General features: G+C 45.5%; 4 protein-coding genes across 12 annotated transcripts in view; 2 read left to right on the top strand and 2 right to left on the bottom strand.

The window, feature by feature from the left end:
* Positions 1 to 11,224: 11,224 nt before the first annotated feature.
* slc25a47a (solute carrier family 25 member 47a) lies at positions 11,225 to 15,016 on the bottom strand. 3 transcript variants are annotated; one of them, XM_019894965.1, is made up of 6 exons: positions 14,439 to 15,016; positions 13,549 to 13,592; positions 13,386 to 13,457; positions 12,400 to 12,579; positions 11,905 to 12,160; positions 11,225 to 11,807 (listed from the first exon to the last, which is right to left on the bottom strand). In XM_019894965.1, exons 1-6 carry the CDS (start codon positions 14,473 to 14,475, stop codon positions 11,494 to 11,496), a joined length of 903 nt encoding a protein of 300 aa, XP_019750524.1. In that variant the 5' UTR covers positions 14,476 to 15,016; the 3' UTR covers positions 11,225 to 11,493. The 3 variants fall into 3 exon arrangements, with proteins under 3 accessions (XP_019750524.1, XP_019750523.1, XP_019750522.1); XM_019894964.1 differs by lacking the exon at positions 14,439 to 15,016 and adding an exon at positions 13,651 to 14,414 and having other exon boundaries at positions 13,549 to 13,618; XM_019894963.1 differs by lacking the exons at positions 13,386 to 13,457; positions 13,549 to 13,592.
* Positions 12,545 to 21,732, top strand: LOC109530978 (mitochondrial basic amino acids transporter-like). Of its 4 annotated transcripts, none has more exons than XM_019894969.1 (4): positions 12,545 to 12,610; positions 18,546 to 18,589; positions 19,107 to 19,190; positions 19,276 to 21,732. In XM_019894969.1, the coding sequence occupies exons 1-4, from the start codon at positions 12,583 to 12,585 to the stop codon at positions 20,050 to 20,052; spliced, it is 933 nt and encodes a 310-aa protein (XP_019750528.1). In that variant the 5' UTR covers positions 12,545 to 12,582; the 3' UTR covers positions 20,053 to 21,732. The 4 variants fall into 4 exon arrangements, with proteins under 4 accessions (XP_019750528.1, XP_019750525.1, XP_019750529.1 ...); XM_019894966.1 differs by lacking the exon at positions 12,545 to 12,610 and adding an exon at positions 12,744 to 12,838; XM_019894970.1 differs by lacking the exon at positions 12,545 to 12,610 and adding an exon at positions 14,245 to 14,289.
* Positions 21,733 to 22,213: 481 nt separating this feature from the next.
* sod2 (superoxide dismutase 2, mitochondrial) lies at positions 22,214 to 24,891 on the bottom strand. Of its 2 annotated transcripts, XM_019894973.1 has the most exons (6): positions 24,804 to 24,891; positions 24,096 to 24,158; positions 23,239 to 23,438; positions 23,029 to 23,145; positions 22,719 to 22,898; positions 22,214 to 22,644 (listed from the first exon to the last, which is right to left on the bottom strand). In XM_019894973.1, exons 2-6 carry the CDS (start codon positions 24,122 to 24,124, stop codon positions 22,499 to 22,501), a joined length of 672 nt encoding a protein of 223 aa, XP_019750532.1. In that variant the 5' UTR covers positions 24,125 to 24,158; positions 24,804 to 24,891; the 3' UTR covers positions 22,214 to 22,498. The 2 variants fall into 2 exon arrangements, with proteins under 2 accessions (XP_019750532.1, XP_019750531.1); XM_019894972.1 differs by lacking the exon at positions 24,804 to 24,891 and having other exon boundaries at positions 24,096 to 24,229.
* A 741-nt stretch (positions 24,892 to 25,632) lies between these two features.
* The window catches only part of wtap (WT1 associated protein), a 7,103-nt gene continuing 4,737 nt past the window's right edge, over positions 25,633 to 27,998 (top strand). The window contains exons 1-6 of one of the 3 annotated variants that reach the window (XM_019894959.1): positions 25,633 to 25,810; positions 26,284 to 26,321; positions 26,405 to 26,460; positions 27,095 to 27,153; positions 27,271 to 27,389; positions 27,613 to 27,791. In XM_019894959.1, the coding sequence (XP_019750518.1) occupies positions 26,292 to 26,321; positions 26,405 to 26,460; positions 27,095 to 27,153; positions 27,271 to 27,389; positions 27,613 to 27,791 (443 nt within the window). In that variant the 5' untranslated portion in view covers positions 25,633 to 25,810; positions 26,284 to 26,291. Of the gene's footprint in view, positions 25,811 to 26,283; positions 26,322 to 26,404; positions 26,461 to 27,094; positions 27,154 to 27,270; positions 27,390 to 27,612; positions 27,951 to 27,998 lie in introns of those variants that run through there. The other 2 variants (XM_019894961.1, XM_019894962.1) reach the window with 2 other exon arrangements.

Genomic DNA, 27,998 nt, shown 5'->3' with positions numbered 1-27,998 from the left:
CACACAGTGTGTGTGTGTGTGTGTGTGTGTGTGTGTGTGTGTGTGTGTGTGTGTGTGTGTGTGTGTGTGTGTGTGTGTGTGTGTGTGTCATTCTGTGCCGTGATAGCCGGTTGAGTCAAGACTTCAACTTGTGCCTATTCAAGGCCTGTCTGCTCGCCAGGCGGCGTTTGAGTGGGTTCATAGTTGCTAGGCAACCCTCACATACTCCCTCTCGGCCTAATCCTTCTGGACCGCCGTGGCTGCTGGGTATGCATCACTTTGCCATCGGCGGGCCGCACGCGCGACCCCCCGCCCTCCGCCCCAAACCGGCCGGCGAACGGGCGCCGCGGCCACGACGCGTCATCCAACTCCCAACACCTCCGCGTCGTAGGTTGCATGGAAGTTGGTGTCTTGAATAGCGGTTGGTGTTCAGGCGGAGGCGTATTTGCCGACGGAATACGGCACTCAAGAAATGAGAAGTCCTTACGCAGTCCGTTGCGGGGGTCGGAAGTTTCCCAGTTTGAGTGAACGCAGCATAACCTGCATTCACGCCGAGTTGTGCTTTTTGTTGTTTTGATGTCACATTTTGGCATCACGGGTCCTCGAGTGTTGTTCGGTTCCACTTTTCCGATTTGAAGGGGATTTCATCATCCAGTTACTCGTGTTCGTAACTGCAGCATTCCTGACATTTACAATGGCTGCTACTTTTGTTGTGCGGTGTCAGGTTTTGGCATTTCGGGGTCCGTCGCTTTTCAAATTTCACCTCAAGTGACTTTCCGTTTTGCTTTGCCGAGCGGGGGTTTGGAAACGTCCCCATTTCGTTCACTTGGCCTTGAATGTCATTCACTTATTCTCTTTGTAGTTTTTTTTTTTTTTTGTCGAAGCTAACGCCACCTCGCTAGTGCGGGTTCAAACAGAGGGTGATGTGTATTAACACACAAGAGAGTGAGCAGCTTTCCCACATGGGGTGGGGGGGGTGTTGAAGGGAATGGGGCGTGTCAGAGGGTGATGAACGGTTAAAGTGTTCCTCTGTACTGCTTCAAGGGTTGACTCATGCTCTCAAGGATGACATCAACAGCTCGAAAAGATCAACCATGTTTTACCCTCGCAGCAAGAGTGAGAAGGTCCGGGGTGTTGCTCAAAAGCGCCCGACAGGGTTGGTGGCATGGGTTGGAGGGGGGGGTTTGGAACGCCGAGGGGAAAGACATGCGCAATCTGAGATGTTATCACAGTCAAAAATTCCGGCTTCGATTCGCAATGACGCACACTCTGACCGATGACATTTTCGAGTGAATCCGTTTACCCAAAGTGTGGCGCAAGAACAGGCTATTTTATCACGTGAGGCACACCCGCGCAATTCAACGAATCGACCTTGACCGTACATCACCAGATTAACCCCGTTTGACCGTGTTTGTGAATGACACTTAAATATTCTCTTAACCCGCTATGGAAAAGCAATAAAAATCGGACAAAGTGCGCCCACGGCAGCATTTTTCCCAACGTTATTCAAGATAAGCTACTTGAAAGTGAATCATTAGTTCAAAGGGAACCTCGTCCAGCCGGGTCGAGCGTGACACGCTGACCTTGGAAGGATTCGTGAAGCGTCGATGAAACACGTTTCGGACATCGCGATGGTTTTGCGATGCGGCTACATCAAATTTTCCGAATTGGGAGATCCAAAATTTCACAGCTTCCGTGAACAACTGGTGCTGCCTTTGAGTGACAGAAACCCACGCGCGCACTAGGCCCCGCCTCTTAAAGGCATTTCGGAACATTTTGTACGTGATAGTCTTACAACTTCAAAAGCGAGAGCCTTTCTTTGAGTGGAAAAAAAAATGAAAGGAAAAGTCACGGTTAAGTTCTCGGAGTCGTCACAAATACGTTTAAATCGGTAAACACTGGCAGGAACATTCATCTTGGTGGACTTCACTGAGATGACAGGCCGTGTCATTAGCGGCGACGTGCAAAATGGCATGTTTGCGTTCAAGGCGGCGGAAGTAACGCGTGTTTTTATAAGCCTCTTGAGTAATTACGAGCACGTGGAGACACGTTCTGCTGGAGCCCTGTCAGCGCGTGCTCGGATCATGAGAGGACACACACACGCACGCACGCACGCACGCACGTATACTTGGGACTCGCCAAAGTGGCGCTATCACACTCGGCCGTCATGCGTGATGTGACCCGCACCTTGTTGTTGTACTGTTTGCTCACTTTGTGTTCCTTCAAACGGACCCGATGACGTCGTCTCGTCAAACAGAAAGCGAAGCACTGGTTGTTTGTGTGCTACCGAGGGTCAAACGTAAAAGCAGATAAGAATCAATCGACTTCCAATCCTGTGCGATAAAAAGTCTTGTTTTCGACTTGTTTAAACAGCGAAATTGCGTCAACATGATGAGTCGCAAGAATGAATGTTGGCAAAGTCCCAGTTTCACATTCTCACGTCGGACTGGTGTACAAGGCGGTGGCAGCCTGGCCAGTAGGGGGGCGCTTGTCACCACTCGCCAGAAAGACGCGGCGGGAAAAAAAAAGTAACGAAAAAAATTGTTAAAATAAAAATATGTATCCTTTGATAGATGAGCAGGTAAAATTTGGAATACAGTTTATGATGAGCGTTCATTTGCGCTTTCTGCTTATTTGAGTGAATTTTCCTCGCAGGGTGAAGGAGAGGTCACACACGTTGTTTCCAGGCGCCGCCGAATGAGTTTTGGAAAGCCAGTGAGGTGAATATCCTCCTCATCATGTGATTCCGGCGTCACACGTCGACACGACACCCCAAATCCGTTTGGCGGCGTTTTAGGACGGAAGTGCACACGATGACGCCTGACCTCAAACGCACTGTGTTATTTGTGTCAGTGCGTTTGTGACTCTGTGCACGTGCGCGCACCCCCCCCCACAGAGGCAGCTGCGACTTCCACAGTCCTGCCGTCATTAGTCCTGCTTTGTGTGAAGGCGCGCCCGTCTTGCTCCCCGCGCATCGGCAAATCCAGCGCGCATATTTTCTTTGCGCGTTGACGTTACGCAAGCGTTATCAACCGGTAAGTGGAGGCATCTGATGAAGGGAAGGAGGGCAGGGGGGGGCTCCTCCAAGTTGCCACCTACAGTGGCTGATGCAAAAGGCGTGCCCTGACGATCAGATTAGGACAAACAATTTTTTGGGGCGGGAAATGGAGAAAAATTGTTCCTGACTTTTGGTTGTTGCACCTCTATTAGGATGTAAAAAGCCAAATCTATTTTTAATTGAATATTCAGGGTGCCATGAACAGTGCTGCACACACACACACACACACACACACACACACACACACACACACACACACACGCGCTTTTGGCTGTGTGAAGCACATTGAGTTGCCTTGTGTATGAAATAGTCTTCACAAAGTTGGCTTTCCTTGCCTTTAGAGTGCCTCGTCGTTGGCCCCGAGTGCGCCTCTGTCACAGAGAGGCGGTGGAAATATACTTTGCTACTAAAGCACGCGTGGGCTTGCTTGTCAAATTTGGAATTTAACAACGCCGTATTACACGGTGTCGATTCACAGGGCCTTTAAGGTTAGCGTTGTACGCTTTAGGGAAACGGTTTGGCTTAGGTGTAGATTTATGGCCACCACGTGTGCGGTTAAGGTTATGTTTCCACTTAGTCCTCCACCTGCGTCTGGTGTATGTGTGTGTGTGTGAATATGTAGTTCTTTTCCAGCTGTGAGCAGCAGGTGCTTTCGAAGTGTGACTCATGCGATGAGCACGCGCGCCTTTGCAACACTTCTTCGTCCTGCTGCCGTCATGTTTACGAGGGCGCCGTGTCCTAGTTTTCGGAAGTGGGGTTGGGTGGGTGGGGGGTGGGGCGTTTTCCCTTGTTGCGCCACTTGACCCGGTGTTTGTGTACCACCTGGTTTTAAACCCCCAGCCTCGTTTGACCCACCGCGGGCGGGCGGGCAGGCAGGCGGGCAGCCCATCGTCCCGCGTCAGACAAGCAGGAGCCTCACTGGGAGTCGTAAAAATCTCCTTCCAAGTCGTTGAGTGGAAGCGGGATATTGGATCTTCGTCAGCTCTTTCTCGTAGTCGTCCTTTGAGACGTTTCCACGAATGCTGTCCTTGGGGCTCGGCGATCGTGTGTCGCTCCAGGCACTCACTGCACGATAGCTTGGTTCCCATCGTTTAAAGCGCAAAGATGGTCCCGCAGGCTTCCACTGTATCATTCGGTCAAACCTACGACTGCAAGGTTTCTGTACTTGTGTGACTGCCCAAGAAATACAATTCAGCACTTGCTTGGACGTCGGCCATGGCGCAAACGTGCCCTTCCTTCCTTCCTTCCTTCCTTCCTTCCTTCCTCAATGTTTTCGTTTTTGCTCCCCGATCTCGTTTCTTTTGCCTTTCTTTGCCCTGCCCGTGCCCTGTCCTCTAGTACACTCTCTCCTTCTCATATCCTGTCCTCGGTTCACCTTTCCCGCCTCCCCTCTTTCCCCGCCTCTTGGCGCACCAAACACTCTCATAACTCACCGACGCGCCGCCTTTGGTTCGGCTTGAGCGCTGAAGCTATGCGAACCATTTTCTCGCTGGATCTGTCTCATGAATTATTCGCCAACGTTGGCAGTTTCGGCCACGCTAACGGACGGGCGGTAATATTACAGCGAGAGTAAAGATATTAAGTTTATTGACTGAAGCTTCTCCCTTGTATTTACATGAAACTAACAAGAAAGGCAAATTCGCTGGACTGATGTGATCCCGATGAGAACACATGACTCACCGACGTTCTTTTTTTTTTTTTTTTTTTGTGCTTTAATGAACTTAGGCATTTGTTCTTTACGGCATCCTTCGCCGGGAAAGCACGAAAGGATACTGCGGGGATGGCAACAGAGCTTGCCCATATTTGGCAGTGGTTGCTAAGTGACCAAACGGGAAGTGACCCGGTGCCTTTTTTTTTTTTTTTTTTGCCAGTTAGGACATAAAGTAGGCCGCCGCTCAGCAAATACGTATTCGTCAGTGTTGCAATGGAGTGAGGAGGAGGAGGCCAAAATGTAGTATAAGTTTTAAGCATGTTTGCTAATGCTGTATTTAATGTTAGGCTAATATTTATAATAGAATAAAGTAAAATCCGATGCTTTTTTTTCCCCATTGCATCCAAAGCAGTGAGTCCACATTTGCCTTGTGTCCCAGAGCTCAGCACACCGCATTTAGAATTTTTTTTTCCCTCCATTTTCTCTGTACAAGTTAAAAATCCACCTAAATCTTTTGCTGTCGCCACTCTAAAAAGCACGGCGCCACCCCCTCTCCGATTGGATGCCGCGTCCGTCATCAAGTGCCGCTCCGCGCCGGAATTGAACGTTTTTCAAATCTAGTCGGCAGCTGCCACAAGCGTGCCGTTGCGTCACGGCAGCACGCACGCATTGAACGGATCGCCCAACGACGCACCACCGTGCTCAGCTAATGCAAAGCGCAAATCCCTAAATTGTGATTCAAAATGCCACTTTCGTACTTTTATAATGAACCGGATTTACAGTAATACCCAATAATCTCCCCGGAGTTGAGTTATTTCCCTCAGCCACGCTGTATATGTCTAAATATTTGCATCCCGGGAACTTATCCGAGATGTATAAGGCATGTTTCCGTGCCGGGACTGCTTGCGGATCAAAAATCAACGTAATCGGCTTGCGTTCGGATTGCCCATTGATCTAAACTTGTTCCAGTTACTGACTCCATTAAACGGTTTCACGCTCCTTCCAATCTTAGAGCCTCAATTGTGTTTTATTATCGCCGCGAACTATCTTGAAGGGTAGATTTCAATCAGTTAAAATAAATAGCAAAACCGCTTTTCTGCCCTTTCATTGTCACCGTCACTGTTAACGCAAAGCGCAACGTACAGCGAGCCGCATTGTTGTGTTTGCACCTCACGACCCCACCGGGGGGGCCAATCGCTTGCTGGAGTGTTTAATGAGATGCATTTGGACTAATCCGAAAAGAAACCGAGTGGCATTTTCCACTCAGACGTTCACTTTGTGACTAATTGCAATTACAATGCACTACGCGGCTTTCCGTTCGGGCTCCTGAGTCAAGCCACTCGGCCGTTTGTCTTGGGAAAGAGAGACGTTGAGGCCGGCCCCGGTGGGTCTGGTCCACGCTGTCGGTCCAGATGTACGAGCGCGGATTACAAATGTACACGGATGAGTGTCTCGAAAAGGGCGTTGCCATTTACTGTCGACTTTTTGTTCCTCCCCCAATGACACCCTTTGGTGTTGTAAATTATAATCGTAGAGTAGGGAGAGGGTCGGATGGAAGGATAAGAGAGTGGCCGTTAATGACTGGATAAGAATGATAAATGATGAAGTGATGGCCGCTTGGAGGGCTAAATGGATGTTGGATAATAGACGGACGGACGGACGACCGGATCGGCCATCCGATGTTCATTTATAGATACGTAACGGATGACGTTAACGCCATTATCGTCCATTTTGCGTTTGCTTCCAAACGCGACCTTCTTTCTTTCCTAATGAGGCCCTTTTTTTTTTTCCCCACTCGTGGACTAATCAAAATTCGGTGTAGTCTTGCAGCGTTTGGCCGACGGGCGCCTGGGTTGTAGCAGGTCAGCGGGGATGGTTGAGGCTCGTCGAGGGTGGCGTCACGCAAAGAAGCCCAAGAGAAACGAATTTGCTCAAAGTCATTGAGTGTTGCTATTTGTCGTGAGGCCGCGCCAGCTCTCCAGATGGATGCTGACAATTAGGCTTAATAAGGCCCCTGCGTTTGTTCTCATGACCCCACAATGGCATCAGCGGGGAGATACTTCATCCCAAACTCCAGCGACAGTTGGAACCCCTTTTTGCCACAAAAGACTTTAAGTAGGGCAGCTTTTTTTTTTTTTTTTTTTTGTCATTTGGAGCGTTTACAACTGTTTGCTGACATCCAGAGAATACCAGCACGGGGGGTTCTGTGATGCTAGCCTGCTGTGTCCAGCCTTTTGTACAAGCTGGAACACTTGCTTGGGTGACCTGTTTACTCTTTGCTACCATAACTAGCGCACAGGCGGGGCAGACGTTGGGCTCCTGCGTGCGTTCGAGACCTGACGTGAACTTTACTGGAAGCAAACTGTGTTAGTGTGTGAATGAAAACCGGTTGTGATCATGTACTCACGCTTGAGTAAAATGACAAGACCTGATTCGACTGCTTGACTTGAGTTGATATTAAAAAACAAATAAATAAATAAAAAACTAAATCAAAAACTAAAAAGAGCATTTTCGAAAAATAAAATTCTTAAAACTAACTGACTTCAAAAATCAATTTTAATTTATTATTATTGTGATTTTTTATATGTGTATATATATATATATTTTTTTTTTTTTTACGACTTTTGAAAGTTAGCGTGTCCCATGAACGTCAACATGTCCAAGGTTTCCAAAAAAAAGCTGATTTCCACCATTGATAAAGTATCTTTATGGTTTCATGGATAAACCGTTGGACATCCCCACCAACCAGCGCTATTATGCAACCGTCCAGAGCCCCTTGGAGGCAATGTTCGTAGCCATTATTCTGGCCAACACCCACCGCATTCCCCATATGTCAAATTCAATGCTTCGCAAGCCATGAGAACAACATTGTTTGTTTGTTGTGGACAAAAAAGTTGGCCTTCCGCCCCGTCAATTATAAAGTAGGCTGGTGTTGTTGGACAAACACGGCTATGACGCCGGGGCTGGACCGCACTCCCCATCCATGGGAATGACGGACCGCATTAATGCAAATATAGCGGCCTTGCGCAATTGAGCGTCGCGGCGAAGCCGACAACACAACCGGCCGATCTGATAGGTTACGCAATTAATTGGGCCGCGAGTATTATTTTGATGTCAAGGGGAGGTCGGCGTCAAACGGACGGTTTGAAGCTACGCCGGCGCAAAGACAAAAGCTTGCGAACACAAGGCTTCTTTTGTAAAGGAAGCTCAATGGGGGCTCACCGGGGTGGACTGACGCCCACTTGAATGGGTCTCTCCCAAGGCAGACTGCTACCTGGTGCTCGGCGACTAAGGCAGCGGCCTCCACACATTGCGATTTTGAAGACCCCACAAAATAATTCGGAAAGTGGTCCCTGTGCTCAAGATGACCAACACTGTCGAAAACCAATTGAGAGAACAACTAGATTATACTTGTAGAATGATACACACACACACACACACACACACACACACACACTCACTCCCCGCACGACACGTTGCTGTGTAAGCAGCAGAGGTAAAAGGTCGCGCCGCATAGGCGGCTAAGACTGTGCATGTTGAGCATAAATCCCTAATCTAGCACGGAGACATACAGAATGTACACGGTCACCTATTAAGCGCGACTTACCCAGTTTGCGTAACTCAACACATCAAGCGGTGAGACCTCCTTTAAGATGTCCTCAAATAAGCTCAAACAACAACACGACTTTTGTTCAAGTGTTTTTTTTATTTTCCTAACCAGCCAACACTTGAGCCAGGTCACCAGCGAACACACACAGATACACACACCGGAAGGATTCACAAGCGCAGTCCAGTTCTACACTTAATTGGGTCCTCCGACTTATGGCTTGAGGTGACTTTTGTGTGCCTGACTTAAACGGCTCTTTTTTTTTTTTTTTAAATGCTGCCCTTGAGACGTGGTCGTCTTCTCCTGAGCAGTTGTACCCTCGATGTCTGCTGTCGTCTCTGTCTCCGTTGATTTTTGTCATCATCTGGTGAAGAGGTCGATTCTCTTTGTCTCCTCTGCGGTTGTTCGATCTATGTCCTCTTGGTGGGTCTTCAAGTCATTTGTCTCGCCGCTCAGTCAACTCTGATGCCAAACATCGCCATGGTCATCAATTCTGTCCTATGCTCGTTTTCACTTCAAAAAAAAAAAAGTGTGGTGCACTTGCCTGCAGTGCATGCGAAATACATAATGAGCATGAGCTCAGTTGGTACTCAGTATGCGTGACGAATCCTCTATAGGGGATTCCTATGGAGGCTATCAAAAGGCTTTCTCCATATCTGTAAATTGCATGGACAGCTGCCCTTGCCGCTATGTGCGTTGCTCATTAACCCTTTCAGGGACAGCCTATCATGTTATCAGGTTACAAGTTATCATTATTGGTGCATAAAAGAGTTAATGTCCTTCTGGTCTCAGCATCCGCTGTTCTTTCTTAATACTTGCTTGCTGCTGACCTATTGTATCTCAAGGGCATCTGATGATGACTTGACCTTGTGTATTAGTACAAACAATGGTTCACAGTCTCTCAAGGTTCCCTTCTTCGGTAGTCTCCAAATTCATCCTTGCGCTCAATCGTCTGGTGTCTTCTTTGCTTCCTACGCAAAGACTGGTTGTAACAGCTCTGGTCTGTCTTGAATAATTTTGCATTCAGGCCTGATATTCAATCTTGCGAGATGTATCGTTTCAACATTTCCTCGAGACCAATTCCTATGTGGGCGGGGTTGAGCGCCGCCTAGTGGCATGTTGGATCACTACAGAACGAGCACAAATTGGGGGGGGGGGTGTACAGTACAGTATACTGAAACGAAACCGCCAATAGGCGGGGCATTCCCGCTTCAGATTATCTTTGTCTGCAAAATATCATCTTTAATACCACTTTTTGTTCATTGATACCCGCGTCATCGCGCCTTTTCCGACATAACATCCTTCGCTGACTAATATTCTCCCGTCTGCTCTCTCATCTTCCATCCATTTCCCCCCTGCCGATTGAGGCTTCCGCTGGGGCCCAGGGTCGCCTGAGCTGCTGCAAATATTTTACCCAGCAGCACACGTCACCGCCGTGAGAGCGCAGACGTCCCAAAATAGCCCAGACAGCAATCGGCGCGAAAAAAGGGGGGCCCCGAGTGTTATGAGCGTTACGAAAGGACGGACGGTGCGCAGACGCGATGCGGACAGGGCAGAAAGACCGACGCGGTGAACTTGTTCACATGCTTGCTCGGCGCGGTCATTATCAGCGCGTTTTATCACTTTTTTTTTTATTTCTCCACAGCTGGTGCTCTCCGTGTAGCTATAATGTCAAGACGTGATGTCAGCGTGCTGCTGTGAATGGTAATGATCTCATGTAGCCACTGAACCCATAACAATGCCACCAGTGGAGTTTTTATGACATCATAAGCATGTTTTTTTATGTATTTGTGGAACATTATTAGTTTAGCTATATGACTTTATATGCATTTATATATACAGTATACTGCACTTTAAATCAAGTGAAAGGGCATGATGTAAGATCGTAGAAACTGTGGAAAGAATGCGCTCCATTTTCAGCCCCTTCTAGGGTTGCCCGCAGCGCCAATTGCCAATCCATCTTCGATACTGCACAGGGAACTTATTTACGAAACAGAACTTCCCCCTCCATTGCGCTATTTATCCGTCAGACCACCCCCGCAGTCAGCAAAGCTGCCAACTTGGAGAAATTGACTTCCAGAACAATTTGTCCGAATCATTTACATTTTGTCAAGAACATTCCCGCGGGACAGTTATTGCAGTATATTATGGAATAGGAATTTTTAAAAATGGAATATTGTTCAGTTGCACAGCATAATCATGACTCGATAACCATAATCATTAAAAAAATTCTGGCTTTTAGCTCTTTTTCTTTCTTACAAATTTACACGGTCTCGAGTAAGTTGTGTGCCGTCATCTAGTGGTCAAGAACAGAATTGCAGTACGCCCAGAATACGGAAAATGAGTTTTAGAACAACGCTGGGGTTATTCACTGTACAAAAAAAAAAAAAATCAGCAAAACGGCGAGATTACACTTTCTTGTATTTGCATAATTATCAATAGACGCCTCTTTCAAATAGACTTCTGCTCCCCTCGACAGTTGAGTGTGTAAACTAAGGAAGTACAATGGAATCCACTGCCGTTTTTTTTTTTTGGCATGATTATTTCCCCGTTGTTGCCCCCGGGCCAAATGACACGCAGGTTTTGAATCAAAAGCAGCTAACAAAAGGCGACATTGAGAATTTTTTTTCATTGCTTCGCAGTAACAAGTCAGATTCGTGGAATTTCTAGCAAGGTTCATTACTTGCTCTGTAATGGCCGTTAAAGTCGGCGTAATTGATGCGTGAGATCATCAGAAAGCGATAAACACGTTTTGAGAGGCGTTGAAAAACACGAGACGCCTCTTGTAAATAACCGTTAAAAGTATTTGAGGGTTGTTTTTTCTTGAAGGTTGTCTCACCATGTCCACTTATGCAATGTATTCAAACGTGGGTTTGTTCTGGTGGGTCTTTGTTTACGGCCTGACAAGTATAAATATCTGAGGCAATCGTGCATGCAAACACAAAATATACATTTAATCATAAACATGGCATGGATGACACCTTAAAAATGTTATTACTTTGACCGTCAAATCTGTTTGAGCAAAAATGACAAAAAAAAAAAACAACGCCAGCGATTCTACAGCCCTCCACAAGGGGGCGCGATTTCCCTAAAGAAACTCCAATGAACGTGTTGTGCGCTTGACTTTTGTTTGGAGCTTCTTCCAAGTGTCCCTTTTCACTAATGTTGTTACCCCCAAAATCAACAGGATGCCTGCTGTCATTCCAAGCCCACCCGAGGGGTGTCGGCGCTGTCCGGTTTAGCCTGCAGAAGGCCAGTGAGGAGCTCGTAGGTGACAAACACCACCAGGTTGACGGGGAAAGCGCGTAGGCAGTTGATTCCCAGACTCCGGAAAAAGACGCCCGCTCCCTCGGTGCGCGTGGTCTCTGCGATGCAGTGGACCAACCCCCTGTATCGCCGCGTCTCCCGTGAGCCGTCCACCTGCAGGCGGGCCTTAATCACGTCCATCGGCGTGCTCATGGACCACGCCACCGTTCCCGCAAAGCCCCCGGCCAACATCACTGCGCTCCAGGCTAGAAGACAAGACAAACGTTATTGCGGTCAAGCTAGCGCTGGGTGATATAACCTAGTTTGTAGGGAAAAAGTCTGTCATCGAGTGTCGCCCTTCACCTGGCTTCTCCGTTCTGCTCTCGCTCAGCAATTCGCAAATGGTGTTGTAGGTCAGAAAGTACATGCCGAACCCGGGCCCGTCCCTTAGCGCCAGTGGCAGGGCTCCCCGGTACAGCCCCCGCGGGCCTTCCTCCTTGAGGATGCTCAGCAGACAGTGGACTGGTCCGCGGTACTTGGGTTTGCTCCCTCGCCGCATCGACTCTGTCTGACACTGGAGGCGCACTTTGACGATGTCACCGGGCGCTACAAACAACACCTTGGCAAGAAAAGCGAAGTATGTGTGTCACTTTAGGATATTATTATGATCCATTCATCCATGTTCTGTAGCCTGTGTGACGCAGATGATGGCGCAGATGGGGAACGTGTAATAGAAAATGGAAGGATGGACTAAGATGAAACAGTCAACAGTGACGAGTATGTAGCTTCCAAGCTATGCTATGACCTTGTGCGGTGTTGCAGATGATGGTGATGGTGATTTGTTTGTTTTTTCGGTACCTGCGTTATTCCGCCAACCAGTCCTGAAAGGAAGATCTCCGGCTTGGTACTGGGGACGTGGACAGTCCCTCGCGCCTGCTTCAGACACTGCAGACAGTTTCGGTAGGTCCCGAACGCCACCGACGACGTGATGGAGATCGTCGTCATCGGCAGCGCCATGCCTTTGAAGAAGCCGTGCACCTGATGTCATCATGGAAAATATTGTACATTGGTATGTTTTTTTTTTTTTTTAAAGTCTTTTTAACCCTTTCATGCACACTGTAGCTTGACAACATGATAAGATGCCCACTGGAGTAACCGACGGCCGTCCCTGAAAGGGTTAAAGTATGTTTGATCTCTCTTTTACAGATTTTCACTTGTCACGGATGGGTCACATCCGTGACAATGTGGCCCCACTGCAAGCGGACCAACAGTAATTTCCTCCATCTGCACGGAAATCGTAAGGCCTCTTCCTTGTCTTGTCTTATCCCTCTACAAGCATTAATAGAAATGCTCATGTAGAATTTGCGTAATCCTGCAAAATATCTGATGCCGCTAGGTCGCCTCTTTTTTTTTTTTTTTTGACAGCGCCCCGTTTGCGCCAATTAAAAGAAAACACATGGGGGGGGGGGGCGACAACCCTCGCTCCTACAAGGCGAGCACAGTATGGATTTAGGGGGTTAAAAAAAAAATACCTGGGGGGCAACATTCCTGCTTTAAGCCATAAGGCACCAACACATTCCATCTGCAGGTGTGCCATAATAGAGGAAGGGCTGGGGGGGTTCAACAAAATTGTAATGGAAACCAAAGTAAAAAACCCCCAAAAAAACATGATTTAAATCAAACCCCAAGACAAAGCATGAATTAAATCAAGCGCAATAAAAATGATCAGCTCAAACTTCTAACTACTGTTCGACGCCATTGCAACACCCACTCTCGTCGAAATACTGCCAAATTAATGCTCGGATTGTGTTCCTAATGAAGAGGCCATGCGCATATATTCTCACCCCTTCTTTGGAAAACGTGGTGGCGACACATTGCCATATTCCCGTAAACTGTCTTTGGGTTTGGATCCGGACCTGGAGAATGGAAGTAGATGAGTGCTGACTTTTTACATGGAATTTCCAATCATATTTGCAAATTAAAAAATATAAAAATTGAAACCGTCACCTTCACGGTGTCCAGAGGGTATCCCACAGCCAGGCCACAGGCCCCTGCGCAAAGAAAGGAAAGCAAGGACCCACACATACACACACACACACACACACACACACACACCTCGTAACCGATTGCCTAACATTGCTTATTTTCTCCGCAATCGGATTTATTCTCATAACATTGACTTTCTTGTAACCCCTATTCACTCTTATAACTCGGCAGCTTTTAGTCTCTCAACCATACATCTTTCGTTATGGAACATCGCAACTTTATTCTTGGAACTTTGTGATGTTATTCTTGTAACGTCACTTCATTCTCATAACTTTACAACTTTTAACAACTTCGTAACCTCAAAACCGCTGCTGGGATTTGCTTGCGAGTTAATCCTTTTAAGGATTTAAGCAAGCTCAAGAAATAGGAGAATGTTGTCAAATGTATACTTTTTTGTGGTCAATGATAACAATTAAGATTAAAATATCTGATTAAAGATTGATATACAACTAATAATTTATGCCGTGATAGAATTGTTACATTTTTTTTTTTAAACTCACTCACGTTTTGTCAACATTAGATTAAAGTACACTACGTGAAGAATTACAGTTACTCTCTTGTGAATGTGAAGGGCACCTCAATGGCTAGCTACGCCCCTGAAGAAAATACTACGGAAGCCGTACGGTTCAGTTTAAAACTTGGTTTATAACCGGTTTGCCGGGTATGTTCCCTCTGAAGAATGAGAGAATACACGTAGCGAGAGTGAGTGGCTATCCGTTGTTTATTACCTACATGTTCACTGATATCTAATTTCAGCCCGTACGATGTCGGTATTAGTTCAAACACACAAATACCGTCAAAAAAATGTAGTAGCCACAATGTTGTTTTCAGCTTCGTCAGTTTTCAGTTACCTGCCAACGAGCCGGAGACGAAATCGGCGACGTGCATCCTAATAGCATGTAAATAGAACCCGGCGTGAAATTATGTCCGAGCATATGGCCATTCTCCTTGTCACCGGCGCTGCTGTTGCCTCGCACTGCATTCGCTGACTTCCTTGCACGAGTAACTGTTATGTAACGTCCTCGGGATGGATGGATGGAGTGCGGGAAGAGACTTGTTCGTGACAAATAGATAAATAAAACGAGAGATGCTGTCAGTGGCTGTGAGCCAAACGTCATCACAATTTCCGGCTTTGACCGCACGTCAAAGAAATTGCTAGTAATTTAAAGTGTTTTCTCGAAACGTTTCACATATGTAAATCCCCACGTGACATAATTTAAGACCACTCCCCTTCCCTCCCCCCGGGTTGGTCGATGGCAGGCGTGAAGGGTGTACACAACAAAATGGCAGCGTTATTACCATACGCTGATTGGTCTACGACGCCGGTCTATGTTCTTTCCGGTTACGTTCTGAAAACTGCATACTATTGAAAAAAGTTGACAGATGATTTTGTGGAGTATTATAACACACAGCGACTGCCACGTGTATTTTTTCGGAATCTCGATAAACGTTGCTCGTGCCGTGACGCTGTTGAGAGCCATGAGCCATTTCCCGGTATTAGCCAATCGCAGGCGAGAACGGTCGATACGCTCAGGTGTTGACTTCATTCCAGCCCTTTTAATGGTCAGGAACCCACCAAACCCCACCCTGAAGTAATTCAAACCTTTGGAGCCCCTCCCCACCACTCCCCGTGTTAGCCAATAATGGGACATAAACATTGGTACAAGCGGGTGTCGGCTCCGTTCCCGACCTCGGATTGGTCAAAAAGCTGCCAAACCCCTCCCCTCGCGAGTTGACTTCCTATGACGCCCACTGTTCCAAGGCAACTTCTGTGAAGCAAGCACACAAAGCTGTTCAGCGCGCTTCCGTGAGGACGAAAAGGCCACGTGGTGCTTGTATTAGCATAAAGATTTACAAATTAGTCGCCAAACGTGACACGCAGGCCAACAGGGAGGAAAGGAAGAGGCTCGCCAAGTGCTCGCTTAAACGTCGCTTCCATTAGTTCATCAAACAGATTACAGCCGTCACTACGCGCCTGGGCGTCAGGCAAATCGATTAAGTGGGTGTGGAAAAGAAGCGAGATTAACGTGTTTTGCATAGAGTGGGGAATCATTCAAACGCGGGCAGGTGACTCGGTGTTGAGCGGTGATGGACTTTGTGGCTGGCTGCATCGGTGGTAAGTGCGGTTTCCCCCCTACCCCTTCCCGTTTGATAAAGTGATGCAACTCTGCGTTCTGATTACGACTAAATGCAAATTCAAAGTCGATCCGCGGGCACGATTAAGCGTATCGAGATCGCTCCTGAGCCGTCACTCCAGAGTCTGCACAGTGGAGCTGCGTGCAGGTTTTTAGATTAAAAATCACGAGAGCAACGCCGAGTTTAGTTTCATGCACTTCTGGGTGGTTTGTGGATGGTCATGGGACACTGAAGGTCCGTGAAATGTCTGCTGGAATGGAAAATCACTGGTGTTTGCCAAGACGCTCATTGAACAATTCAATCAGTTTCGATTTAAGCAGCCGCGTCTACATTTTGATTGGCAAACGCGTTTTGAGGTTAACTTTGCTTTTATTGGTTTTGTTTGTTTACATCTAGAGATCACCCTTGAAGTGTCTAATGCGGCTCGGAAATAGTTTAAATAGGGTCAAGAGAATGTATTATGCGAAAATCAAGGCGGATCACAAGGGAGAGGTCATTTTTTTCCCCCAACAAATATGAGGGAAAAAAGTAGCAATTTAATGTAAATTCAGAATATTACAAGAAAAATGTTGTTTGGATATGATGTAATTTTAGGTTGTAATTTTAGGTTGCTTGTTATGAGAAAAAAAATCCTCATTTTACAAAATAGATTTGGAATATCAAGTGCAAATGACTAATGTTGTAGAAAGAAAAAAAAATCTCTTTCTCTGTCGCGTAAACATTGCCGTTTTTTCAACTATACAATTTTTTTTCCTCGTAACGCCGCCACTTCATATCGTATCATTCAGATTTGGCTTGTGCCTTTGAAATTCTTTATGACATCGCTTTATTCTCGTAACATTGCAACTTTATTCTTGTACTGTAACTTCGATTTAATCTCCTAATGTCGCAATATTGTCGTAACCTTGGTTTTCCTGCATTTCCTCTTCTTACTTAACAATGTTTTTTTTTTCTTTTAACATCACTTCCTTATCTCACAATTTTCAATTTTTTTGGGGGGGGGGGTGGGTGGATTTGTGTCATTACTTTTGACTAGAGATTGTAATTGCAATCATTAGCTGTTGGGCCACCATTACGCGGCAAACAAGGAGAACGAATGACGTTTCGTGAAGGTTAAGCCCTCCTTAAGCCCGTGTTGTTCCGCTTGAGGTGCGACCAAAATGAGCAGTTGAGCTTGTCAACTACCGGCGGGTGTGTGAAGTTTCCACACACATGACACGGATGATAGGAATGGGTATGCACACACACACCCCTATTCTGACCAATGGCGGGCTTTGTCGACAGTACACTGCTGGGGCACGTGCTTGCCAACATTCTCATGTAACTGTGTTGTGGTGGGCCAAAAACAACATCAGCTATAAATGTTGCCTTTTTTTTGTTTTTAAAAGGTGAATGTTCAACCAAATTATCATATTGAATTGCTAGCTTAATGCTAACATTTAATATGAAACGCCATAGGCTGGCTAGAAGAAACTAGCATAGGTGTCATTGTAGTTCTAAAACTTCAAACTGCTACTTAAACACGCAGGGAGCCTCTGTCGTGTATTTTAAAAACACTTTTTTTTTTTGGGTGACCTCTCTTGTGTCCGTGACGCACACGCTAGTAGTAGTTGATTGAGATCAATGGCCGGCCGGCGTCATTTGAGTCAACACACACACACACACACACACACACATGCTTGTGTTCTTTTCCTGGCGCTCTCTTTACAAACAGGTCATGTGGTCAAGCAGGTGCTTACGTGGGGATTAGCTTTCAGACGTTTGTTTACAACTGAGGACGGCAACCGCCGCAGGTTTTCGATGCAAACCGCCCTTCGTCTCTTTCGAGTGGAAAGTTTTAAGATTGGTGTCCCTCCTCAACCCTCTCAGGGACAGCGGTTACTACAGTGGACAGCTTATCAGGTTATCAGGTTGCAGGTTATCTTTATTGGTGTATGAAAGCGTTAAATCACTCCTGTTTTTGTTACTTTCACTTGACCTGTCTCGATTTTTTTTTTTTTTTAAATCTCGTGCCCTTGAGTTGCCTTTTAGTCACGCGTGGGAAGAGAATGTCACGCCCTATTTTTATCCGCTGTGAAGGTGCTTGTGTACTGGTTGCAGACTCCGTACGAGACTCAGGTGGCTCGTGACAGAAATGACCTCAGTTAAGGGCCAGGTGACCTAACAGCGTGCCTGTCGTCACTCAGAAAGATGATGATATCATAATTTCGCTACATGTCAGTCAACTTAAAAGTTGAGTGTGCATTTCATTTTTTAGAACGAGAGTCTTGATCGTAACGTGAAAAGGTTATTTGCTTCTTGAGTAAAATAAGACTTAAAATCTTCAAATATCATTCATGATCATACTCGTGGGGATGAAAAAAAAATGAGAAAAAAGGTTTTATTTGGTTTTTCTGTAGTCTTAATCTTACATTATTTTTAAAACCCATTAAAAAACATTGCAAGGAAAAAGTTATTGGATGATTTTTTTTTTTTTTAAGAAAAAAAATTGTGATTTTTTTTTTTCTTAGGAAAAAAAAATGTACCGGGGTAAGTAAAAATATGTTTGCTCATTGAGTACAAAAAAAAAAAAAACATTTTAAAAATAGTCCAAATGTGACCTCAAGTGAACCCAGCATACTTGGTCTCCGCCATTTGCCAATTCTCAGATTTTTGAGGGGAATCTGTTTTCAATTGTTGGCAGGAAAAACCTCTCTTTGTTTTCAGGCCTCGCTTTGCAACATACCAGCCGCGCTCGATGTCGAGTCAACAAGATTGATGGTGTGTATCGCGCTGGAACAAATTCACATATTTTGAATGCCTCGTTTGTGGTTTGTCCTCAGGTGCTGCTGGAGTTTTAGTTGGTCACCCATTTGACACAGTGAAGGTAGGAAAGAACACTTTAACACCAATTTACATATTTGGTGGGCGGGGGGGAATGTTTGTACTCTTCGGTTGATGAGAAAAAAGAAATCCACAAAGGTCACTGAAATAGGTTAAATTGTGGTTCAACAGAATCTTTAAAAGGAAAAAAAATGTGGCTTGTACAGCCGCGAAATATTGAGACAATTTTGATATTCTTGAGATTTTATTGTACCCTGCACAGATTCAAGACACTTGCCTGTGCCTGATGGAGCAAAGCAGCCCCAGAACATACGCAAGCGTCCTCCAAGCTTCACGGTAGGGACAGTGTTCATTTTCGGTACATTTGTAGTTGTTTTGACTTTTTATTTAGCTTCAAGTGATTTCAGTGACCATTGTTGGGGTTTTCTTTCGTGAACAGAAGTGTACAAACTAGCGTAATGCGTCCACGCAGCCAAATGGCGTGACATGCCACCTCACTGACGCAGGAAATGGCGGTCGTCAGTGTGGCTACAAAATGCGGTTGTGTGTTTCCCCCCCAGGTCAGACTGCAGGTCCAGAATGCTAGTAAGCCTCTGTACCGCGGCACCTTTCACTGCTTCCAATCAATCATTCGCCAGGAGTCGGTACGTATTGACGACACTCCCTTATTCTTTGACCTGAAATACCGCAGAAGTCGTATTGAAGCGCCTCCTCCGTGCCTCTTTCCAGATGTTTGGTTTGTACAAAGGCATCGGCTCCCCCATGATGGGCCTGACCTTCATCAACGCTATCGTGTTCGGCGTGCAGGGCAACGCCATGCGCATGCTGGGCCGGGACACGCCCACCAACCAGTTCTTGGCGGGCGCGGCGGCGGGCGCCATACAGTGCGTCATCTGCTGCCCGATGGAGCTGGCAAAGACGCGTATGCAGATGCAGGGCTCGGGTGAGAAAAAGTCCTCCCGGAAGATGTACAAGAACTCCGTGGACTGCCTGTTGCGCATCTATCGCCGCGAGGGCGTGCGGGGCATCAACAGGGGCATGGTGACCACCTTTGTCCGCGAGACGCCGGGTTTCGGGATCTACTTCCTGGCGTACGACGTGCTGACGAGGCAGCTGGGCTGCGAGCCCGACGACCGCTACCTGATCCCCAAGCTGCTGTTCGCCGGCGGCTTGGCGGGCATGGCCTCGTGGCTCTCCACCTACCCGGTGGACGTGATCAAGTCGCGGCTGCAGGCGGACGGCGTGGGCGGCGTCAACCAGTACGGCGGCATCGCCGACTGCGTGCGGCAGAGCGTGCGCAAGGAGGGCTACGTGGTGTTCACGCGGGGGCTCACCTCCACACTGCTCCGCGCTTTCCCCGTCAACGCCGCCACCTTCGCCACCGTCGCGCTGGTGCTCATGTACGCGCGGGGGCCCGAGCAGGGCGCCGGCGACTGCGAGGCGGCGTCCCAGCCCGCCGGTCGTCACCCTCAAGGTCAGGCTCAAGCCCAGACTTCAGGCCTGTGAGTACGCTTCTCCGTTCCGTCTACTGATGACACTTTACAGCCCCAGCGAGGCGAAGTCCCGACCGCTTAATCACGACGATCGCCGGCTACGTTTTGAACTTCCTCAAGCCCAACCTTTTTTTTTTTTGCTTCGCAGTTGTTCAAACTTGTCATGGGGCAACCAGTTGCACGTATCATGCTGAGATATGCACTTGTTTGTGTGTATTTATGAGGCATGGATGAAGGTAAAAAAAAAATCGGGAGGATAGTTAAATATCCTCCCCCGGAAAACATCATTGAGATTATAAATCATTTTCCTCCTCCAAAATACTGTTGAATTGTCAGAATTTTGCACCTTATTTTCTTGATGCAACTATATTTTCAATACTTGTCTTTTTTTTTTGTTCCCCAGAATATTACATTTTATCCTCATAAATGTGTTGAAGTTATTCTGGCATCATAGTTTTTTTTTTTTTTTCCTTTCATGAGTTAAATTTGCGTCGCACCCATTTGCGTTGATACAATCAAAAAAAAAAAAAAAAAAAACGAGCGTGATTTGATTGACACCCGGGACCAAAAGCGCTTTAGAAATGCACAACAAAGATATGGGGTGGCGGCATGTGGAGGGACCAATAACCAAAAGAGGGAGGGAATATTTATAACTGGTGTGTTTATAACATTTTTTGATGGGAGGTGGGGGGGGGGGGGCATTGGGGGGTTTGTGCGTACAAGGTTTTTACTTCTGATGAATGTATTATATTTCTGATCCAGAACTGGACGGTGCTGTAATATAATGACACCTATTTATGTTTTGGAAAGTGTGCAAAATAATTTTCTCTCCCGTGATGCTTTTACAATCCGGAATGCTGGATTTGTTGCTAGGAAGAAAAAAAATAAGTCAAGCTATGCAATCAGCTGAGCATCAAATGTTTTTTTTTTTTATGGTGAACCTTCTCTGAAGCACAAAGAATAACTTCTTTTTTTTTTCTTTCTGTGACACACTTGAAAAAGTACAAAGGAGTATTAGGGCCATGCAGAAAAGAGGTCAAATATGATAATTTAGGAGGGAAAAAAAATATGTATTTTCTGAGATTCGTAGATGCACATTGAAGGAAGATGGTTTTATATTTTGGGATTTTAAAAAAAAATCATTTCAGATTTTTAGTCTTTCAAGGAAAAAAAAAGATTTTGAGAATGCACTTGTGTAGTTTTCTTACGTTTAATCGTGGCATATTAAAATGAATGAAAACTTCATTTTCATGGGAACTTTTTGCCCAGAAAAACGCAACAAAATGCCCCGACGTTTTTTTTTTTTTTTTTAATATCCTTTCAGTGTAGCTCTATTACTCCCTGGTTTGCAAAGCGGTTGAATAAGAACCTGATCTCGTAGTAGCCACGCGACTGTTTTGGTGGCTTGAGAGTATCTGCTTTATTGCCTTACTTTTTACACAAGCCGAGTTCATGTGACGGAAGAATTGTTTTGGAGATGGTTTCTATTGTACAAAGAATATGTATATGCAACATAGAGACTTTTTTTTTCTCTGTCTCGTGAGGTTACAAGTGTGCAATTTGAATATTTTATTTGTCTCATGTGGTTGACTGTGAGAGTTCAACGTGAAAGACGTAGACATGATAATGTATGCATTTTGTTGTGGCAATAATCCTCTGCACAGTGAGGTCAATATTTTTTCTTTTTAATACAGTAATTCCATCGCATCTAAAATGAGAAAGTTCCTTCGCGATTTTATTTTGTTTGTTTGATGTGCATGTCTACCAAATCTACTTAAAAGAGGGGGAAGTTTGATAAAACACCGTTCCTGAGGAAGAACAACCTGAGATGGAAGGGCGTATCACAGGTACATTTATCACCTCTTTCACTTTTAAAAATTGATGTAATAGTAACACGACTACAAATGAGGAATGTTTCCAACGTAATCAGCTGTCGCGAATGTCAGTTTGTTTCCAGTGCTAATGCTAGATTAGCATTGATCCAACAGTTGTGACGACCAAAACTATGCGCTTTTATAATTGCATGCCGGTATGAACGTTTTACACTTTGGCACTATGTTCAAGTACAGTTTTAATGTTCTCCTCTGGTGTATTTTAATGTTTTTTTTTTTAAGCGGGGGTTGCCTTTCCATCTGGACTTGTGACATAGCTTGCTTAACAACCGAGAAAGAAAATCCATTCACCTCATGATTTTATTAGACATCCAAAAAAACTAAAAGAATTACATGAACTGGTTTTACCGAGGCGGATTCCAACATGTTATGATTGCATCACTCCATGTAGAGCCACTAAGATTCAGTTAAACCGTCAGTTTTTGACATGAAGTCACTTTTTGTGCGCTTTATCAACAGGAAGAGGACCTGTGGTAATGGATTTGCAATTGAAGTCCGTGCAAGGTGTTCATGATACCAAATTGTACAAACTTTATTTCCCCAGCCACCTAAAGGATGGACTAGTCTTTATTTCTTTGCAGTCTGGAGACGCTCGCTCACATTCTCCCAGTTGATGACGTTCCAGATGGCCTTCACGTAGTCAGGCCGGACGTTTTTGTACTGCAGGTAGTAGGCGTGCTCCCAGACGTCGATGCCCAGGAGAGGGATTAGGCCTGGGGGGTGAGAGTTCGGAAGGAGTGAAGCATTTGGGAAGAGACACTCAAGGAAAAAGTGAGACAAGGCTGACCTGTGGTCCCTTGCAGAGGATCCTGGTTGGCGCAAGCTGCGATGCAAAGTCTTCCGCCTTGTTTGTCGTAGCCCAGCCAGGACCAGCCTGAGCCTTGGACTGCCACCGCGGCGGCAGACATCCTTTCCTTCATGCTCTGGAAGGAGCCAAAGTCCCGCTTGATGGCCTCCATGAGCTCCCCTAACAAACAATGCCACTTAGTATCATGCGTTTTTGATTCGGTGTTGGGTGATGTCTCACCACTCGGGGTCACAAATGTTTCTCAAAGACTAAAAGGGAAGGGCAATGTATGCTAATTGGCTAATGTTACCTTGTGGCTCTCCGCCAGCGTTGGGAGAGAGGTTAGTCCAGAAGATGGTGTGGTTAATATGACCTCCTCCATTGAACTTAAGAGCAGGCTGAAGGGCGACCTGCACAGTCACGTCTCCTAAAACACACCGCGACCAAAAGGGGCGTAGGATGAATCATTCTAATTCACTACTTGTCGTTGATTCGTCGCCATGCCAGCGGGTTCGCTAACCTTTTGCAAGCGCCTCCTTATACTTCTCCTCCGTCACGTTGAGGTTGTTGACGTAGGTGGCGTGATGCTTGCTGTGGTGCAGCTGCATGATCTCCGCGTTGATGTGTGGCTCCAGGGCGCCATAGTCGTACGTCAGGTCAGGAAGCGTGTGCTTCTGTCTGTGCGCCTGCTGCACGGCTTGACTCAAACTAGCAGCGCACCTGACACTCACACGGTGACACATTTGCCTTCATTAGGGTCACTGTTAAGATACGGTGTTATTTAATTTTTTGAAGTGGGATTTTATGTCATGGCTAGATCAGTTCAGTCCACGTGTTTATGTAGCAAATCATATCAAAAGTTGAAGTGATAAGCCACTGTTTGCATTATAGTTGCAACTCGATTTATGACTATGTTTACGTCACTTGTTTGGTAACCATCTCAGACAGAGTAAAGAAATGTGATGTTTCGGTTTGCTGTTATGCATTGGCTAAAATAAATAAATTAGGCAACTGCACATTTATTGATTACAGTGCCACCATTTGGGCAACCATATTGGACTTTTTTTTTTGCTTCAAATCAATGATGATTCAAAAATGACTGATTACAAGTTAGTTTGATGATTTGAAATGAATTGACAACTTTATCCACGACAATGTTACCTGAGCACAACATTATAAGCGCATTATTTACCAGTCTGGTGTGTCTTTCAAAAAAGAGTGCGCAACAAAGTAACCTAGCCGGACAGCTCCTCTGTGTTAGCATGTGCAATGTTAGCTTTAGATAAGCAGCACAGCGTTGTTGTGTCGTGGCTATTTCACGAACCCTGTAGAGCAAGTGCGCAATGAGCCGCTGGCTTGGTGAAGTTTTCGCTTTACCTGCGGATCTGAGCAACTCTGCAGAGCATGTTGGTGACGATGTTACCGAGACAGAAGTGGATTCTTTTCTGAGCCTTTTCAACAACTGCCCTTGAACTCAAGTTGGGCTGGTTCAATTTGACAGCCGCGTGCGACCGTACCATTGTCAACACGCGGGGGGGTTGTCGAAATGAAATGGGCTACACTGAAATCAATGAAAACGTATTGTATGGATTTCGTATTTCTGAATTACATTTAAAACCTTATTCATTGTATTATACACACGTAACATTTTTTATACTGTGTAATTTGTCGGAATAATAAAATGTATGCATGATGTTTTATGCCTATTTTAAATGTCACTATTTTAATAAGCGCTGCAAACAAAATTGAAAATACAAATATTGTTTGTATGAAGTAAATATTTGAAAATATTTTGTATACTTAAAAAGGCAAAAAAAAATCACAAAAAACGTCAGACTGATCTTCAAAGATCGTCTATCAGAGTATAAGGAATTTCTCTCTTCAAAACACAAATTTGGACATGAAAATTAAAATTTGGACAATATGAAAATTTGGACAGTATGAAAACAATAGTTCCCATGGTGTCTTAAATGAGCTAAAGTTGAAATGGTTTGAACAAGTTTTGACCCATGAAAGAATTATTTAAATTGAATAAGATAAGAAAACCTTTATTTGTCCCACTGTTACCGAGACAGAAGTGGATTCTTTTCTGAGCCTTTTCAACAACTGCCCTTGAACTCAAGTTGGGCTGGTTCAATTTGACAGCCGCGTGCGACCGTACCATTGTCAACACGCGGGGGGGTTGTCGAAATGAAATGGGCTACACTGAAATCAATGAAAACGTATTGTATGGATTTCGTATTTCTGAATTACATTTAAAACCTTATTCATTGTATTATACACACGTAACATTTTTTATACTGTGTAATTTGTCGGAATAATAAAATGTATGCATGATGTTTTATGCCTATTTTAAATGTCACTATTTTAATAAGCGCTGCAAACAAAATTGAAAATACAAATATTGTTTGTATGAAGTAAATATTTGAAAATATTTTGTATACTTAAAAAGGCAAAAAAAAATCACAAAAAACGTCAGACTGATCTTCAAAGATCGTCTATCAGAGTATAAGGAATTTCTCTCTTCAAAACACAAATTTGGACATGAAAATTAAAATTTGGACAATATGAAAATTTGGACAGTATGAAAACAATAGTTCCCATGGTGTCTTAAATGAGCTAAAGTTGAAATGGTTTGAACAAGTTTTGACCCATGAAAGAATTATTTAAATTGAATAAGATAAGAAAACCTTTATTTGTCCCACAATGGAGAAATTCGCAATCTACAGCAGCAAAATTGAATGAATGAAGAAACAATGGAATTCTGTCACACAATAAACAGTTCCGAATAATACTTTAAACTTTAGTTGGTGTCCATAATGCGGAAATGTTCATTGTGTGTGTGTCACTAAATATCTGGAGAGTGATACGTCTTATTTTTTTCCCTTGCTGCGCTCTTTGTGTGACTCGGGAGGAGGTGGCCGCCATCCAACTCGCCTGCTCCATTCCGCTTGTGTCCTCCCCTCGCAAAACAACATGACAGAGCTCCTCGCCTAAATATAACCTCGCCTTCGACGCCACGCCGTGAACGAATCGTTCCAGCCGAGACGCCCGGAGACCACCGCCGCAAACGGAAGGTGGAGGGGGTGCTGGTAAGTGGCTTGTGAAGGCCTCCCGTTTCGTGCAGCCCGACCGTGGGCTCGTTTGAGGAGAAGGAGCGAGCGAGGGAGGGAGTCGTTTCCTTCACCGCCATTTTGTGATAACAAGGTGCCGAGAACATAGGCGATATTGGCATGATTGTTGCTTTTAAATCGGGGGGGTTGTGGAAGCCACACGCAATGGGCTAACATAAATGCGTGTATTCGAGCAGCGGGGGCGACGCGGAGTCAGCGGGCGAGCGTTAACATTAGCTTAGTATGGGTGTCGTGCTAAGTGCTAGCTGCCACACTCGCGAGGCTCCGGACGCTCTGTGCTAGCCGGTAGCTTCGCCTTCCCCTTAGCGTCCCGCTTCAACGCCGTGCTCAGCAAAAGAATGCATTTCAAAACAAACATTTCGAGTAGCTTAACTGCATCGTCGTTGTGTTTAAAGCATTTGTTTTGCTAACTGTGCCTCCCCTACCTGCAGAGTTCACAATGACCAACGAGGAGCCTTTGCCCAAAAAGGTGAGCTTATTTGACCCAAATCAGATCCTACATTCTGTTATGGCTCCTGAATATTGACTGTCCTTTGTTGTTTCTTCTTCAAGGTTCGCCTCAGTGAATCTGATATGAAAACCTTGACCCGAGAGGAGCTGTGCACACGGTATACACACACACACATTTTATACACATGCATTACAGTGAACCCGCGTTTATTGCTGGGGACATGTTACTGCAGCCATGCATCAATGATCAAAATCCGTGGAGTAGATAGGCCTCATGTCAAAAATTTTAGTTTTGCCACTTTCGTGTGTTTTGGACCAAGGCTCAACAATTATTTCAATTGAAATCTACATTGCAGTGTGGTGAATGCAATTTTCAAATTGCAATGGCTGAAAATGTGGAAAGTAAACATCTGCTTCATTTCAGACATTCAGTAATATACATATATATGCATGTATATATGTGTGCGTGTGTCTAAATTCAGTGCTTAAGAAGTACAGTCCACATGTTGACATAAGATGAAGCAAAACAAAAAAGTTAAAGTGCTGAAGCTACAAATTGCTTGACATTTTTGTTGCAGTCTAATTTATGACAGGCAGCCTTACGTTTACGCTTGTTTGATAGAATTTGGTTGGGGTCGTGAACACTTAAAAGACTGCAAATTCAGTCTTTCGTAAGTGAACATGCCTATTTTGGGTGGATTAAAAAAAAAAGCCTTTCACTGTATTACATCGCTGGTGGGATATCCTGTTTGTTTGAGGAGCCTCACGTCACATGTATTCTCCTGTTATTAGGTGGAAACAGCACGAGTCGTATGTGCAGGTCCTGGAGGCCAAATATGCCGAGCTTTGTTGTAAGTACACATACTCCGTCACGCTTGTGTGACTCTTGATGGCAATCATGCACATGTTGATGATGGCCGAGGGTTAGTTTCCTGACGCCTTTACTTTCTTCTCTCCGGGACCGCCAGCCAATGATGTAACAGGCCTGAAGGAATCTGAGGAGAAACTCAAGCAGCAGCAGCAGGACTCTGCCCGCAGGGAGAACATCTTGGTCATGCGGCTTGCCACCAAGGAGCAGGAGTGCACGGTACGTACATCTTTCTGCTCTTATCGATGGCAACATAATAGGCGTTAAGTGGAGTGGAAAAAATGAGCCATGGTGATTGTGTTTAGATTTTGCCTGTGGATAATTTTGGGTGTCATCAGTTAAAGCAGCCTCATTGGCCACGATGTAAGGATGGCACTGTCAGAGAGGGTATTGGGAAATGCTCTCCCTTGCAGCCCAGTAAGCTTTTTGTTTCTCCCCTTAGACGCACATCCAGTACCTGAAGCAAGCCCAGCAGCCCAGCGCGGCCCAACTGCGCTCGTCCATGGTGGACCCGGCCATCAACTTGTTTTTCCTCAAAATGAAGGCGGAACTGGAACAGACTAAAGACAAACTGGAGCAGGCCCAAAATGAACTGAGTGCCTGGAAATTTACACCTGATAGGTAACGACAATCGAAATAACACCCCCCTCCCAAAACCGCCACCTCCCCCAATAGAAGTCAAGACTTCTGCACGCCCCCACCACTCTCACTGCAGCAACCACGGTGGGGAGGGGAACTGACTAAAACCAGTCAAACTATCAACCCAAAAAAAAAAAAAAACATTGGTGATTTTGAACTGGGCTGCGGCAGGCGCAGGCCATTAACCTC

The sequence above is a fragment of the Hippocampus comes genome, unplaced genomic scaffold, assembly GCF_001891065.2.
Source record: "Hippocampus comes isolate QL1 unplaced genomic scaffold, H_comes_QL1_v1.1 scaffold8, whole genome shotgun sequence".
Lineage (NCBI taxonomy): Eukaryota > Metazoa > Chordata > Actinopteri > Syngnathiformes > Syngnathidae > Hippocampus > Hippocampus comes.
This window is presented reverse-complemented; position numbering and strand designations above follow the sequence as displayed.

Bases quoted from the DNA above. Each gene is read 5' to 3' on its own strand.
- LOC109530978 (XM_019894966.1), top strand. From the start codon at position 12,784: ATGTGGCCCCACTGCAAGCGGACCAACAGTAATTTCCTCCATCTGCAC. The intron at 18,590-19,106 runs GTAGGAAAGAAC...TTTCCCCCCCAG, and splicing joins ACCCATTTGACACAGTGAAG to GTCAGACTGCAGGTCCAGAA. The intron at 19,191-19,275 runs GTACGTATTGAC...GCCTCTTTCCAG, and splicing joins CAATCATTCGCCAGGAGTCG to ATGTTTGGTTTGTACAAAGG.
- slc25a47a (XM_019894963.1), bottom strand. From the start codon at position 14,705: ATGACGTTTGGCTCACAGCCACTGACAGCATCTCTCGTTTTATTTATC. The intron at 12,161-12,399 runs GTACCGAAAAAA...TTTCTTGCCAAG, and splicing joins TGGTTGGCGGAATAACGCAG to GTGTTGTTTGTAGCGCCCGG. The intron at 11,808-11,904 runs GTGAAGGGCGAC...CTTGTCTTCTAG, and splicing joins GAGCAGAACGGAGAAGCCAG to CCTGGAGCGCAGTGATGTTG.
- sod2 (XM_019894973.1), bottom strand. From the start codon at position 24,124: ATGCTCTGCAGAGTTGCTCAGATCCGCAG. The intron at 23,439-24,095 runs GTAAAGCGAAAA...TGTGAGTGTCAG, and splicing joins AGAGTTGCTCAGATCCGCAG to GTGCGCTGCTAGTTTGAGTC. The intron at 22,645-22,718 runs GTCAGCCTTGTC...CTCACCCCCCAG, and splicing joins TCCTCTGCAAGGGACCACAG to GCCTAATCCCTCTCCTGGGC.